Consider the following 14766-nt stretch of genomic DNA (forward strand, 5'->3'; position numbering starts at 1 on the left):
TGCAAAAGTGAGTGAATCCAAAGAACAATTTCAAACAAATTCATTTTTACATGAGCCATTTAGACTATTGTAAGCTGTTTCTAGAAACATTTTTCCTACTACTAATAAGAGCAGCTCTGGTACTCTTAGGTACCTCATAACTATTGCTGTGGTTTCACCTCAACTGTAAAGAGAGGGACGTGTATCTGTTCTGTGATTTGGTGCTTGGGGTGTCTATAGCCCAAAGTTACATTCGCCTTTTGGCTGCTATGTACCACATTGCAAACTCATGCCTAGTTTGCTGTCCATTAGACGTTGCAAGGATCAAATCCTGCTCCTTATACTCACACGTCCAGTCCCACTGAAGTTATTCATATGAGTCAGGCACAAAAGATTTGACCCTGTGTTACTTTTGAGTTGACCACTTTCCCATGTTTTCCCCTTCTATGAATTACGTAGCACCTAAAAATCCCAACTGAAATTGTATCTCCCCTGTACTAGGCATCTGCAATCCACCACACATTGCTGAAGGTGCAGCAAAACTGAGCATGGCAGGCCTGACGCTCTTCTCACTCCAACCAGATTTACAAGAATGTAACTCCATCAACTTCAACTAAAGTACTCCCAGTTTGCTGCCAGTATGAGAAGGGTATTAGGACAACCCTTTGTATCCAAAAGAAAGAGAGTTTAAGCAACATTTGACCTAGACTACAGCTAGTTTTCAATTTCAGTCCAAAGCAACATCTGTGCCAATAGCACAAAGAGAGAGAACTTTCTGGCTTAGAAAAGTGGATGTTCAGTTATCGGATGATAGCATAAAATACTTTGCAGTTCTTTAGCATTATTCACCTATCTCCAGCTGCTTCCCAGAGATGGTTAAGTGCCACTGCTTCCATTATACTGATGTGGTCACAGAAGGTATGTCTACACTTCGAGCTCAGATTGTGATTTCCAGCTTGAGGAGACATACTCATGCTAGCGCTCATCAAGCTAGCACACTAAAAATAGTATTGTATCTCTGGTAACATTGGCACTACCAGTGGTGGCATGGGCTAGCCACTTGAGTACATACCCACAGGGTCTTGACAGGTTTGTACTCCGAGTAGCTAGCCCCTCACCACTGTCCATGCTACTGTGGACACACTACTATTTTTGGTGTGCTATCTTGATGAGAGCTAGCACAAGATGTTCTCCTCAAACTGGGAAGCAGAGCCCCAGCTCCAAGTGCAGATATATCCTATGGCAGAAAGAGAGAGATGAGGGCCCAAATTTTCAAAAGCAACTTGTAATTGTGGGTGACTCAACTTTTGGGTGCCCAATACAGGTTGCCAGGTGTCTTTTTTTTGACCGGAAAGTCCAGTTGAAAAGGGAACCTGACAGTGTCCAGTTAGCAGTGCTGACTGGACACTGAAGGTCTGGTTACCTGCAGTAACCCGCCTCCGCCACCATGGGGGTGGGAAGAGCAGTAGCTGTTGCTGGAGCCTGGAGGAGAATTCAGGAATGGATCCAGCAATGGGAGGTACTGATGGCTCCCATTTCTTACCCCAAGCACGGCTCCCCCTCCTCTGCCCCATTCATCCCTATGGCTCTGCTCAATTAGCCAGGGGAGGGAGGTGGAGGGAGCAGCAAGCGACAGTGGGGATGGGAACAGAAGCAGAGGGCGGGGCCTCAGCAGAAAGGGACAGAGCAGGCAGGAGATGTTCCAGTGTTCGGTGTCCAGTTTTCACACATTCGAAAGTTGGCCACCCTACCAACACTAGGTATCTAGAATTTGATTTTCATAGGACTGTGCACCCACAACTCCTACTGAAGCCAAGTGAAACTGGAGTGCCTAAGTCAAGAAAAGTCAAGCCCAAGCAGCCTGCTTGTCAAAGGATCTGAGCATCTGCAGTTCTTCTAGACTTCTATGGGGTTGGCGGGTGCTCAGCACTTCCTAAAATCAAGCTCTAGGTGTTGAAAACTGTACCCAAAATTAGAGGCCACTTGAAAATTTGAACTTAAGTGACTTGCCTAAGATCACACAGTAGATCATTTGTAGGGAATATAATCCTGATCGCCTGACTCCAGTTCTAACCTTCAGATAATACTGTCTCCCTGTCCCAAATGACCCTGGTGTTCTCAAAGTCTTGTTATTTTGAAAAGTTATACCTAAGAGACTAACTTTTTGAGAGGTGAAGAAGCCTAGGTACATTTTTTGTTCTTGGTCAACACTGATTCATGCATACAGTAAATTAAAACAGCAACAATAATAATGTAAAGGAAAAAATGCATAAAACACTGAGATATGAATAGTATGATGATAACTTCTTACATTATTGTACCAATTTCTACAATACCCCAGCACTGAAAATGAGATTAAAGCCTCTCTTGTACTTCCATTATGTCACCTACTGTATAAATTGTGGCTACTCAAGACAGAGAATGAGGTTGCATACTTAGGCACAATTATTGTGATGAACAACAGCAAGTTCATTTCCATATTTCTGCAGCCACTCTAGGCAAGGATGGAGGCACAAAGACTGGAAATGCAGAGCTATCTGAGGGATGAGTGGGAGCATGTATACTAGTACAAATGAGGGATCTGAAATGTCTCATTGTCAGCCCTTTCAATGTGCCGCAGCCATTGAATGAGGGAGAGAATGAAAGAGCTCCTATTAATGTGTTCCAGACTTGCCTAATGAGAACAGGCAGGCAGAAGGGTCATTTCACTCATATTCACCAGCGGGCTTAGAAATGGACAGGGACATACTGAAAGTAAAAGACAAAATGTGAACTGTAAAAAAGATGAATAGATCTGGTTAGCCATTCATTATCCACTGGGGGGAGGGTTATGGCAGCAGAGGACAGGAAAAATACTCTCCAAGTAGTAATAGTTGACAAGCCTATGTGATGCATTTCTAGCAATGCACTCAGTTAAACTTTAAAAAGCTCAACTTCCTGCTTGCCCAGTCAGCTGCTCTGAAAATTCACTCACTGATCTGCCATTTGCAACCTGTTTGTGCTTTAAAATGAAATCAATTTTCCTTCCTTTAGCATAGTTTGTTGCAGATAATGTTGGAGAAAATTTCTGGCTAGTTAGAGAGATGGTGAGAAAACAAGATAAATCGGAAGAAGTATTTGTTTCCAGGGAAGCAGTCGCACTCAGCTTTCTTTTACATGACTTGAAGGCCTCGAAAGATTTAGACATCTGGTCCAAATTTCCCTTTTCTCTGCTACCTGAGTGAGCTAGTGAAACAGAACACTTGAAACACAGAGCACAGCAAAACACTGAGATGTAAATTAGTGTCTCACCCTTTCCCCTGGACATTTTGGAAAGAGTAAAACCAAACATCAGACCTAGTTCAGAGAGGACGTGAGAAGTGTACCTTTAACCAGAGCAGCATTCAGAGGATTGTTAATGGGCTGTGCATTTTGCAACCCGCAGCTGTCTGTCCTGCAATGTGTTATGCTACTTTTCATATATTGGCCTAATCCAGAGCCCATGGAAGTCAATGGAAAGATTCCCACTGACATCAATTCGTTTTGGACCAGGCCCATGGCTGCAAGAAGTACTCCTTTCCCCCTAAATGCATGATGTCACAATGCATCCATTTACCATCTTCACCTGTCGGCAGCTAATTCTGCATGCTCAAAGACACCTAACACATGAAAATCCTCTTTGGACTAGGGACCTTTCCAAATATTGAAGAGCGATCACCCAGGTGGAATTCCTGTCTCTTTTCCTTTCATTGTCATGGACTCTGAATGCTGGACTATGCACTGACTGTTACTCCAGTGAGTTGTTACATGTAGCATTAATTATTAACACAGCCGGGCAAAAACAAAACAAAAAATCAACCTCACAAATACCAATTTCACACACACACAAATTGGAATAAATTTCATTCCAAACAAAGCAAAATGTTGAGATTTCAGTTTCTCTAGGTACAGCATGATGTGGGTGCCATGATGCCTCTTATCAGCGTTTCCCAAACTTGAGACGCCGCTTGTGTAGGAAAAGCCTCTGGTGGGCCGGGCTGGTTTGTTTACCTGCCGCGTCCGCAGGTCCGGCCGATTGCAGCTCCCACTGGCCGCGGTTCATCGCTCCAGGCCAATGGGGGCTGCGGGAAGCGGCGTGGGCTGAGGGATGTACAGGTCACCATGTCCAGCAGCCCCCATTGGCTTGGAGTGGTGAACCACGCCCAGTGGGAGCTGCAGTCGGCCAGACCTGCAGACGTGACAAGTAAACAAACTGGCCCAGCCCACCAGGGACTTTCCCTAAACAAGCGGCATCCCAAGTTTGGGAAACACTGCTCTTATGATGGTAGCAGCAGAGAGGCTCACCTTAGGAGGGTACATGGTGTGTATGGGGAAGTTAAAAGTTTGAAATATTTGATTTTCTTTTATATATTGTGCCTCACAAATACCTACAGCCTCTAGGATACTCAGCCTCCAAGAGGCAGATGTTCTGCAAATGATGCAGTAATGCTGGCCAAAAAAAGTCTTGTCTGTTCTATAATCTCTTTCCTAGAAGTTTTGCTTTTGCAGTATCGCCTAAGGGAATGATGTGATTCAAAATACCCACTCTGTACACTGGTCTCTAAACAGCCCTTGTGCTTGAGGTATCAAAAATTTTGGCTCCTCTTTGGATGATGTTATGCTGGGTATTCGGGGGAAGCAGTGCCTGGACAGTCTCTCTAATCACAGAACATGTGCACAGCTCGTTTGCATTGGGAACTGCAAGAAATCAGTGCTGATTTGTTTGTAATCACTCACCAGAGAAACAATTACTTCACTGAAGAAATCAACACAGTTAATTAAGAGAGAAAATCCTAATGTTAAGAGCTACAGCAATAAGCACATTTTAAAGAGGAACTTCATAGTGTCCCTGGTAACTTTATGAATTGCATTTTCCATTTTGCAAGCTATGATTTGATCCTGTAGTGAAGTCCTGTTTGTTATCAGAGTCTGTTGCCAGACTCTGAAAAATCACGTTAAGTGTTATGACCTCTATTTCCCAAACAAATAAGCAGCTTTTCCCTGTGCAAAGGGACTGGAATGGTATTTAGGCTGCTCTCAGATCTGCTCTCCATTTTCCAACTGCTCTGAGTAATGTGCTAAGCTTCTAAGCAAACAGGAAGGACAAGTTTGAAGGAGCAGCCTTATACATGAAGAAGTTGGAGTTTTGGCCATTGCAGTCATCTGGAGCCCGATTCTGCCATGCCCAGCACATGCTGAGTAGTTGTCACATTGGAATCCCTAAAGAAGAGTGGCAGAATCTGAGCTTTAGGACATGGTTGAGGCCTTCATGAGTAGAGAGGGTGAAAGTGAAGCATGAATACCCTCCATACACAGCCACAAGACCAGCAATCTTGTCCAGTGTGGGACAGTGTGGGCCTCACCTCCTCTAAAGAGGTTAGTGTCATTGTAAGTGTTTACTTAGGAGTCACAACCTTTGAGCAGACAGCTACTATGCCCAGCAACTGCATGGATGTGCAGCGCAGAGAAGGGCACCTTGTTCCCCAGGCATGTGAGCAGCAAGATAAATGCAAAGTGGGACGTCACTGATTCCTCACGGTGAGATAAAGGTAACTGTTTCCCAAGAACAAACACTGCCTTGGTCACTTGCCTGTGAAAGCATATGCTTTATGCAGAGTAAAAATGAGCTGTTTAAAAAAGCTTGACTTTATTCTTGTGCTCCATTTAACACCAAATGCATTCCTACAGGTCTAAGTTTTCAAGACCAAAAACATTCCTAGTGTTTGAAAACAGCTACGTTTTCCGGATTTATTTGGGCTGAAAAGCAGACCGCTTCTGTGCTCCTATAGAAAGGGAATGGAAAAGGAGCAGGAATACAGGTTATTGCATTTCCTCTTCTCTTTTTCACTGGGGGTTGCTGTTTTTTTAAACACTCTTCCTTAGCATTTGGCATGTAATATGAAGAGCAAACATGGCCATTCTTCCCTGCACATTACACAGTTTTAGTGCTCTTGATTTTAAAACCACACCTACCTGGATAAAAGAAAGTTGGAATTCTGCTCAGTTTTCAGTATCAGCTAGAATTCCTCTAAAATGCATGCAGATAAGAGGCCCAGCAAGGAACTAGGGCTATATCCGGCCACCCCTTCCTTCAGTGACACTGCTAAACTGTCGACAAATAAGCAGGGGTTACAAGATCTTCCTTATGTGGTGAGCCTAAAAGTCTAAAGTTAGGCCCTAACTAAACGGTCTTCTGACATACCAGCTACAGCTGCGAATTTAGGACTTGGTTAGTGATTTCATGGCACATCTCTAAAAAACAAGTAGCTGCTGTAGGAAGGGGTGCTGGGGACTGACACTTCTCCCTGAGTCATTGCTGAACCACTGAGCTTCAGACATAACCAAATTCCTTGTCACAGAATAACAATGGCATTTTCGAAAGTGTGTTAGCCCTAGTATCTTGGTCAATTTCTTCCTGCCTATTTTCTCAATATGGTCTCAGCAGCATTCTGTATTCACCCAATGTCCTAAACTGCTGCCTAGTGTTACTGCATGCTGCTAAACAATATGTTATGTTCTGCCCAAGAAGTAGCTACACTCCAGTGACAGCTGAAGTGATTTCTCCATCTATGGTTTGCAAAGTATTTTGGGATCTTTACGGATGAAAGGCCCTTTATTAACGGAGGTATAATGTCACAATTGCCATCTCACTGAACAATGTATCAAGATACGGAGTTCCTACATACGTATATTTTTGTTTCATAATGTTAAATGTATTTAGATGGTTGGTTAAACTGAAAGCTCCACAGGGTAGAGACTAGATCGTCTCATGTCTTGTGTAGCACCAAATTTGTTAAGCGCTGTCACTGCTTAACATACGTAATGATAATAAAATGTTTTTGCTTAGAACTCTAACATGCAGACTTCATTTCTCCTCTCTGTTCCTAATGCCCTGTTTTGTCCTCCTTGCATATTTATATGTAACTTATAACCACACAATTATAACTCAAAGATCTGTAGCAAGGTCCACTGATTTGGACCCAATAAACTATAATATCATTTTTGGCGTACATTTTTGCCAGTAATTTTGATGGCCATATGCTTTCTCGTCACAGTACTGGTGTTGCAATAAGAAGTTTTCCCAATGACAATCAAGAAGCATACCAGTGGAACTCAGTCCTAGGTTTACAACTGGTTCGTGCACTGCTCATTAGATGAGATGAAAATTTTGCTTAATGAACAACATGCACAGTCTTGCCTAATCCTTGAAGTGAAGCCTTTGTCTATCCCAGATAAAGACAGCAATATGACTGATGGTGTCCTTCACTTGTCTGATAATGTGATATGAGTAATTAGCTGCCAGGAGTTACTCAGTGGCTGCACAACAAGCAGCAGGTGAGATTTCTCTGATCATGCATTAGGCGGGGCCTTGTAATCCACAGGCAAGGCCGGCTCCAGGCACCAGTGAAAGAAGCAGGTGCCTGGGGCAGCCAATAAAAAGGGGCAGCACTCCGTCCATTGTTGGGGCAGCACATCTGGGTCGACGGCAGCGGCACTTTGGGGACAGCTCAATCGCTCCGCTTCATTCTTCAGCGGCAATTCGGCAGCTGGTCCTTCACTCCCTGACTTCCTCTTCGACAGCACTTCGGCAGCAGCTCAATTGGTTTTTTCTTTTATTTTCTTTTTTTTTTTCCGCCGCTTGGGGCAGCAAAAAAGCTGGAGCCGGCCCTGTCCACACACAGTGATTTATGTGATCTCTTAATCCAGGAACAAGTTTAAGGGTTCTGCAGTGGGAAATCTGAATAGTCATTTGTAACTTCTTATCCAAACTATGCTTAGTCCTGCCATCAACCCCCACAAGTTCCCTTTGACTTCAGTGGGAGATCTGCACATGCACCTGCAGCAGAATCAGGCCCAGACTAATATTGCAACAGGTGGAAGGTTTCTGTTCCCAGACAAAGCTGGTAGCCTATCTATATATAAAAAAAATATTTTTCCCTTTCAGTATCAATACATCAATATTTAGCTGCAAGCGCTATATGTAAGTCAATAGAAGGCAATAAAACATTAAGGGCTAAATTTTGCCCTCACATACACCCAAAGCATCCCAAGGGAAGTCAGTGGGGATGTACTTGAGAACGGCCATACTGGGTTAGACTAAAAGTCCATCTACCCCAGTATCCTGTCTTCCAACAGTGGCCAACGCCAGGTGCCCCAGAGGGAATGAACAGAGCAGGTAATCATTAAGTGATCTTTTCCCACTCATGCCCAGCTTCTGGCAAAAAGTCAGTGTTAAGTCAGTGCAAACTCTGACACTTCACTCATGCATGTTGAAAATGGCTACACATGCTGAACATGCAAAAAAAAGTACTGTATCTAGTTAGTAGCTGTAATACTAGTTGGTTATAATTAGAGCTGGGTGAATGAGTCACATTTTTCTCCCCCCATGAATAATCACTCAAAAAAAAAAAAGGAATTGCTTTGCCTGTTTTCACATTATTCTGGGACTGAGTCTGTTCTGTGCATGAAATAAAACACAGGCATTAGAGGCCTATGGTAAGGTCCCCCCACTTCTGCAGTCTGTGATGACACTAGTATCTCAGCTTTTATGTAAAAAGTGAGTTCATAACCATGAGAGTTAGAGAGCATTTTAAAACCCTGACCTGCGGCAAAGTTCTAGGGGGCAACCCAGACTGGTAAAGAGTTGCATCACCTTTTACCCTGTAATCCTGAGTACCTTATGATGTCTCACCACTGTGAGTCTCTGCTTTGGCTGTCCACAGGCAGCAGTAAGCATGCCATTAATGTCTATGTAGACAGCCCTGGTTCAATGCTTTGGATTCAGGAGCCTGCCTGCAACACCAGACTTCCACTGGTCTCCACCAGCCTTGGTTAACCACTGGTAAGGTGACGCTACACTCTTGCCAGTCCCGAATTTTCACAAGAATATTTCACAAGAGTATTAATGACCAGTGTGTTGATAGTTTTAGATGATACCTCACAAGGTGTATTTTGCACAAAGATTATTATAATAATGTGTTGTAGAGTATGACTATAGGAGTGTTTTTGGTCACACCTGCATGTAACCAATTCAGTGACGTCTGCAGACAACTTGAAACAATAGCTCTGAGAAGTATGAGTTTCCCTATCTATCTCACTGGAGTGAAACCCAAGACCCCTTGCTCCTTTGCTGCCATACTTGCCTTTCTAGCAAGGGAGAGGGACCCTCCAGATGTTACCCATGAAGGGAGGGGGCTCTTGCTCCCCCTTCTGGGAAGAGGGGGATTACAAATGCTGTCAACTCTGCCACTCTGAGGGGATGGGACCCCCTGTCACTATTATTATTAGCTGGAGAGTGAAGCCATGGGGGCCCAGGGCATATCAGTGTCCTTAGAGAAGTGGATTGCCTTAATCTCTTCCTGGTTGTATTCCAGTCCCTTCACACTGCTTCAGAAATACCAGGGAGTTGAAAACCCAGAGGACATGGATCTATGCCACCCCCATTTCTTGCAGAACATGGCATAAGTGTATGTTGGGGATGGGAGAGGGCCATGGCTTGAGTGTATTACCATCTGGATCATTTCAGCTGTGAAGGGCTCACAAGGGTCTTTACAGCCCAGCATAAATTAGAACAACCTTGAGGCTACTCTAAATTACACTGGCAACAGAAATGCATTCTAGTCATGTAGAGTTTAAACATTCTGAATCTGAAGTCTTTGTTCCATCAAGATTCCCTTTGAAGGTACAGTTAAGTATGACATTCAAGAAGTCAGAAGAAAGGATGCTGAAGTAGGAGTTAGGTTCTGTTCCTGGCTCTATGCCTTGCTGTGTGACCCTGGGCAAGTCCCCTAACCAATTTTTGTGACTCAGTTACCTCATCTATAGAATAGAAAGAATAATGCTTATGTATTGCTTTGAGAGCTATTAATGAAAAACAGTATAAAGGATTAAGCGTTATTGTTATTGCGTAAGAAAACTTAATATATTTTAACTCTTCCTTGCTTTACAAAAGTATTTTACATAAGTGTTTATGCTGCCCACTGAACTCCCATTTATGTCAATGGGAATTGCACAGGTAGTTCAAGGGCAACATGTAACATTATGCTGTTAATCAATGTGACTGCTCTTTGGTTAATTAAAGGAGTATTAAAGCAGGGTGGAAGTTGGTTTAACTTGCTTCCACTGGGCTCCTATATTGCCAGGTACAGCTTTGCAAAAGGGAAAAAAAAGATAAGCATTCAGGTAAATAATTTTTGACAAATTATAAAATTGATTGGGTCTATGTGAGTTCTTAAAACTCCAACTACTTTCAGTAAGGAGAATTCAAAAACATACCAGAGCCTGGATCCATAGAGATGTCCATCCAATCAAGAGATAGGAACCTATATTCAAACAGGAGGCAGACGGAAAGTCTCAGTGAAGTTATAAAATCCCAGCATGCATGGGCTGTAAGCTGCAAGCAACTTTATCAATAGGAAATCAAGAGCAGGTGCTTCTTTCTTGGACTGTGCCTAAAGTAAAACCTCCTTCTACCCACGCGGGAGGGTTGTTAAGAAAACAATGGGCCCACACAGGTAAAGTGAGAGAGACTGCAATTACATACCAGAACAGCAGGGAACCACCTCTTGGCAACGTCTTGCAACTCTTTCCGGTAATTTCTTTCAGGCTTTTCATCTTACGAAATCTCAGTTCTAAAGAATTAGCCCTTTCATCTCTGCCCATGTTAGTAGCAGGTTCTAGTGTGGAATGAATTGTTCTGAATGGAGGATCATTATCAGTATAATAACAAAGGGGCCCAGGTTCCTTCCTTGGAAGTTTTGAAACTCCACAGGCAACCAGTTTCCCTGGTTGAAACATTTCCAAGTTTATTGACAAAAAAAGAACACCACATTTTGCACAAAAATGTGTCAGCTCTAGTTTTAAGCCATTCCAAGAAAGAAGTTGCATGAAATCTAGTTTGCACTGTAATCGCATAGCCCACTGCAAAGTGTGGCTGTGAGGACTGTGACATACCAGGGCTTTACAAAGTGTGCTCTGTGGCCCAAAACTTTGGAGCCAGCATTATACATTCGCTAAGCACTAGGCTCTACAGACTTCGGCCTACGAACACCCATCTAGTCCAAGGAAGTAACAGAACTTTTTTACTATGACTGCCAGAAATAAAAGGTGCAAACACCCTAAACACATGTGGTTCAGAGGCTTCAACAAAGAGGAGAAACACAGTAGTTCCCAACGAGGCCCCAAGAGATAGGGCTGGTTCTAGGGGTGGGAGGTCATTGCAACTTCCAGGGAGCACCATACTAATGAGCTTTTTTTCCCCTTTATTTTGTTTTGCTCTGCTGTAATTGGCTGTCTATGTTTTTGGTTTGGGGCTTTTTTTTTTTTCCTTGGCTCAGCAGCTCCAGGGGGACCCTGAAAACATTTTCTATCCTGTTTGGCAAAATGATTAGGGTGATTCCTGCCTAAGGGCAGTCCAGTCCAGGAGTGTGAAGGTAACAGAGTCTCATGTGTAATCCCTAGAGATTTATTGTTATATTACCATAGCACCTATGAACCCCAGTCTTGGTCCAGGACCCCATTGTGCTAGGCCCTGTACAAACACAGAACAAAGACAGTCTCTGCCCCCAAAGAACTACATTCTAAGTAACACTGACCATCTGCATGCAAGCTGCAGCCCTGTATCCTCTCACTGAGGCAACTGCTGGCATCCTGTCAGCAACAGGGTTGTCTCTGTCCATCTCTCGGCTGTCCTGTCACAGCTCCTCAGTGCCTGACCTTTCCCTAGCAACTGGCTTCCAGGTAGCCGCCTCCAATCTGCTACTCCTGTTCTCACACAGCCTCTAGCTCCTACTGACCGAAGAGTGTATTTTGCCTATATTGGAAATATTATGGCTGTTGCAGTGGTGTCCAGTGATGACCTAGCTTGTTCATTACAGCATTATTTATCTCACACTCTACCCAGAGGGAAAAGGGGAACTTACAGCTGCAATGAGACTCCTCTTCTCCTGGCAGAAAGGATGGAAAGCTGATGAGTTAGCAGATTTTTTTTAGTATGTACTTAACTTTAAGCATGTGAGTAATCCCACTCAGTTGCTATTATTTGTGATTGTGTAATGATTTTCATAAGGAAAGTACAATAAAAAGTGCAAAAAGGGTAAGTGATTTCCAGCTTCTCTGTGTTACTGTGACAGGGGACTCTACTCACTGCTATGACTGCACCACCTCCTGGCGGTTCTGGGGATTAGATCTGCCAGGCCAATGACCCTTCTTGCAGACGCAGTTGTACTCTGTCTCTTCCTCTCTCTGCAGCCCCTCTCTTGTTCCAGGAACTGCAGCTTCTTCTTCATGACTCAGCCTACAGCCAGGTCACTATATCGTTTCCCCTTCGAGTGGGTATCAAAGTCCTATTGCACAAACAGTCTCAGGTAGTCTCCAGCACTGCACTGATAGTGCCACTTCCCCAGTGGTCAGCAGGGGAACCCAGGCCTGCCCACCATTTCTGGGCTCCTGTCCAGGGATCCTCTACCTGGCAACTGCAATCTGTTTTCTCTCAGACCCTGTTGCGCCTTCCCTGGACTCCTTCTTACAGCTTCCAGTTCCCTCTCAGGTATACCAGCTCCAACTCCCTATGCCCAGGGAATAACTACAGACTATAGTACCCTGTAGCCTCATATATAGCTCTCAGAGAGTGACTGCAGATTACTTCCCTGCAGCCCCTTTTCTGTTGCCAGCTTCCTGGCTTTTTAAACCCAATCCAGCCCTGCCCCCCACAGCCAGACTTCATCAGCGAGTTAGGCCTTAGCACTCCCTGTTTTTCCTCCAAGTTCAGCCTATAGGTTAACTGGCCTAATTTACCTCTTCAGGCCTTGTGTGGGGTGGACACCTCATCATAGTTCCCCAATATCCCACATTTCACAGACTAGCCAATAAGATTATGCATTACAACTTTACAACTTGTCAAAGCTGCAAGACGAGAAAATACAAAATCAGACAATACCCCAATACCCCAATATAATGCGACCCGATATAACACAAATTCGGATATAACGTGGTAAAGCAGCACTCCAGTGGGGTGGGGCTGCACGCTCCAGTGGATAAAAGCAAGTTCGATATGACGCAGTTTCACCTATAACGCCGTAGGATTTTTTGGCTCCCGAGGACAGCGTTATATTGGGGTAGAGGTGTATTACACAGACATAGCATGTTAGGGTGGGGCTAAAACAAGCAAGCAAGCAAACAAAAGGCATACACAAATAGTCAAAAAAGAGAAGAGAAGACAGGGAGGAAGAGAGAAGGAGGGAAAAAGCAGAGAAATCATGTGGAAGGCAAGTCCGGCATTATTTGAGCTATGTCAGCATTCTTTAGCCAAATGTATCAAGAAATGGGGTCTAAATTTCTTCAAATTTACATAATTGCTGATATGATCAATGATATGCTATTCTTTCTTTTGCTGATAACTCAGACAGGCCAGAATATCACTGCTCTATTCTTAGCATAAGCGTGCTCCTCCATTTTTGAAATCATATGCTTGGTAATCGTTGAATCCTGCAAAAACCCTAGCCTTTGTGATGGATGTGAACCCATAGTAGTACATAACCTAGGATATAATTTTCAGCTGAGATTTGGTTGCTGAAATCAAGCACTATTTTCAGGCCCACATCTTGTACAACTTCTATGTCATCCAATATATTTTCAATAGACTCTTTTGCAGTGTCAGGCGTAGCCTGACATCCACAGAAGCATCATTAATAGTCTATAATATGCTCTGCTGTTGGGGTTCTTTCAAAGGCTGTGATAACTCCCCTTCCCATGCTTTCATGAAGAACTCCAAACCAATTGAGTTCCTCTTCATTACTAGAGCACACACAGTGGATATGGGCCTGGGGAGTTTATGAAGCATTTCCAAGCTTCCCAGTAGCCTCTGGAAGTTCTAAGGCATCCAGACCAAACTGATACATTAGCAAGTGTCTTAGTTGCATATACTACCACTCCACCGAGGGTGACAGGTTATATCATTGCTTTCTTATTAGAAAAGAGACAAAGCCCTCATCTTTGGCTAACTGTGAAATCCACATGATGCCCTTGTTCAGCCATTTCTTCCAAATTATAGGGTTTTTTCACCCCATTTTACAAGTCTCGGTTACCCAGCTAGGTGCTTTTGCATGATGGTAAGGATGAATTTGGTACCGCTTTGCCCAGACAGTCTAGACCCTTTGCGCACCCACTGCTGTAGGCACCTTATTTTTCTCAATTGGCCAAAAAGAAGAATTGAGCAGAGCTTCAAGGAGACTTGGATACATTAATACCTATTCATTTTCTGCCCAGGTGGGAATAAAGGTGTTAGGATGCTGAAACCAATTTTACATGTGTGACATGCTAAAAGTATAACAGTAATTTTGTAGGTCTGGGAACCCAAATTGGCTATAGGGAGCTACTTTTTGAGTGAAACTTGTGGGCACTGACCAGGCCTCAACAGAATCCTCTAATAATTTTATTACATTTTCTAAAATAAGAAGGAGAGACATATAGAGGTAGGCTGCTTAGAATATAGAGGAGCCTAGCAGAAAATTCATTTTTATTGTTTTCACCCTTCCCCACATGCTCAGAATGAGAAGATTCTACTTATTTGTATCACTAGTTATTTGAGAGAATACAGGCGCTAAGTTTATCTTCACTAGTTTCATAATGTTTCTTGGTACTTTTATATCTAGGTATTTAATAACATCAGTTTGCACATGGAATTTCCACTCAGAAAATTTCCACTACCTGACAACGTGGGAGATTTCCAACAGTTCCAATTTTTCCCAATTTATTTTGTAACCAGATATT

The 14766-nt window shown here is 43.4% G+C and overlaps 1 protein-coding gene across 1 annotated transcript in view; it reads right to left on the reverse strand.

Moving 5' to 3' along the window:
• The window catches only part of SLC13A1 (solute carrier family 13 member 1), an 80735-nt gene extending 70333 nt beyond the window's left edge, over window positions 1-10402 (reverse strand). The window contains exon 1 of the mRNA XM_030554197.1: window positions 10273-10402. Coding sequence (XP_030410057.1) covers window positions 10273-10300 — 28 coding nt within the window. The 5' untranslated portion in view covers window positions 10301-10402. The remainder of the gene's footprint in view (window positions 1-10272) is intronic.
• Between the last annotated feature and the right edge of the window lie 4364 nt (window positions 10403-14766).

This window comes from Gopherus evgoodei, chromosome 1 (assembly GCF_007399415.2).
Source record: "Gopherus evgoodei ecotype Sinaloan lineage chromosome 1, rGopEvg1_v1.p, whole genome shotgun sequence".
NCBI lineage: Eukaryota > Metazoa > Chordata > Testudines > Testudinidae > Gopherus > Gopherus evgoodei.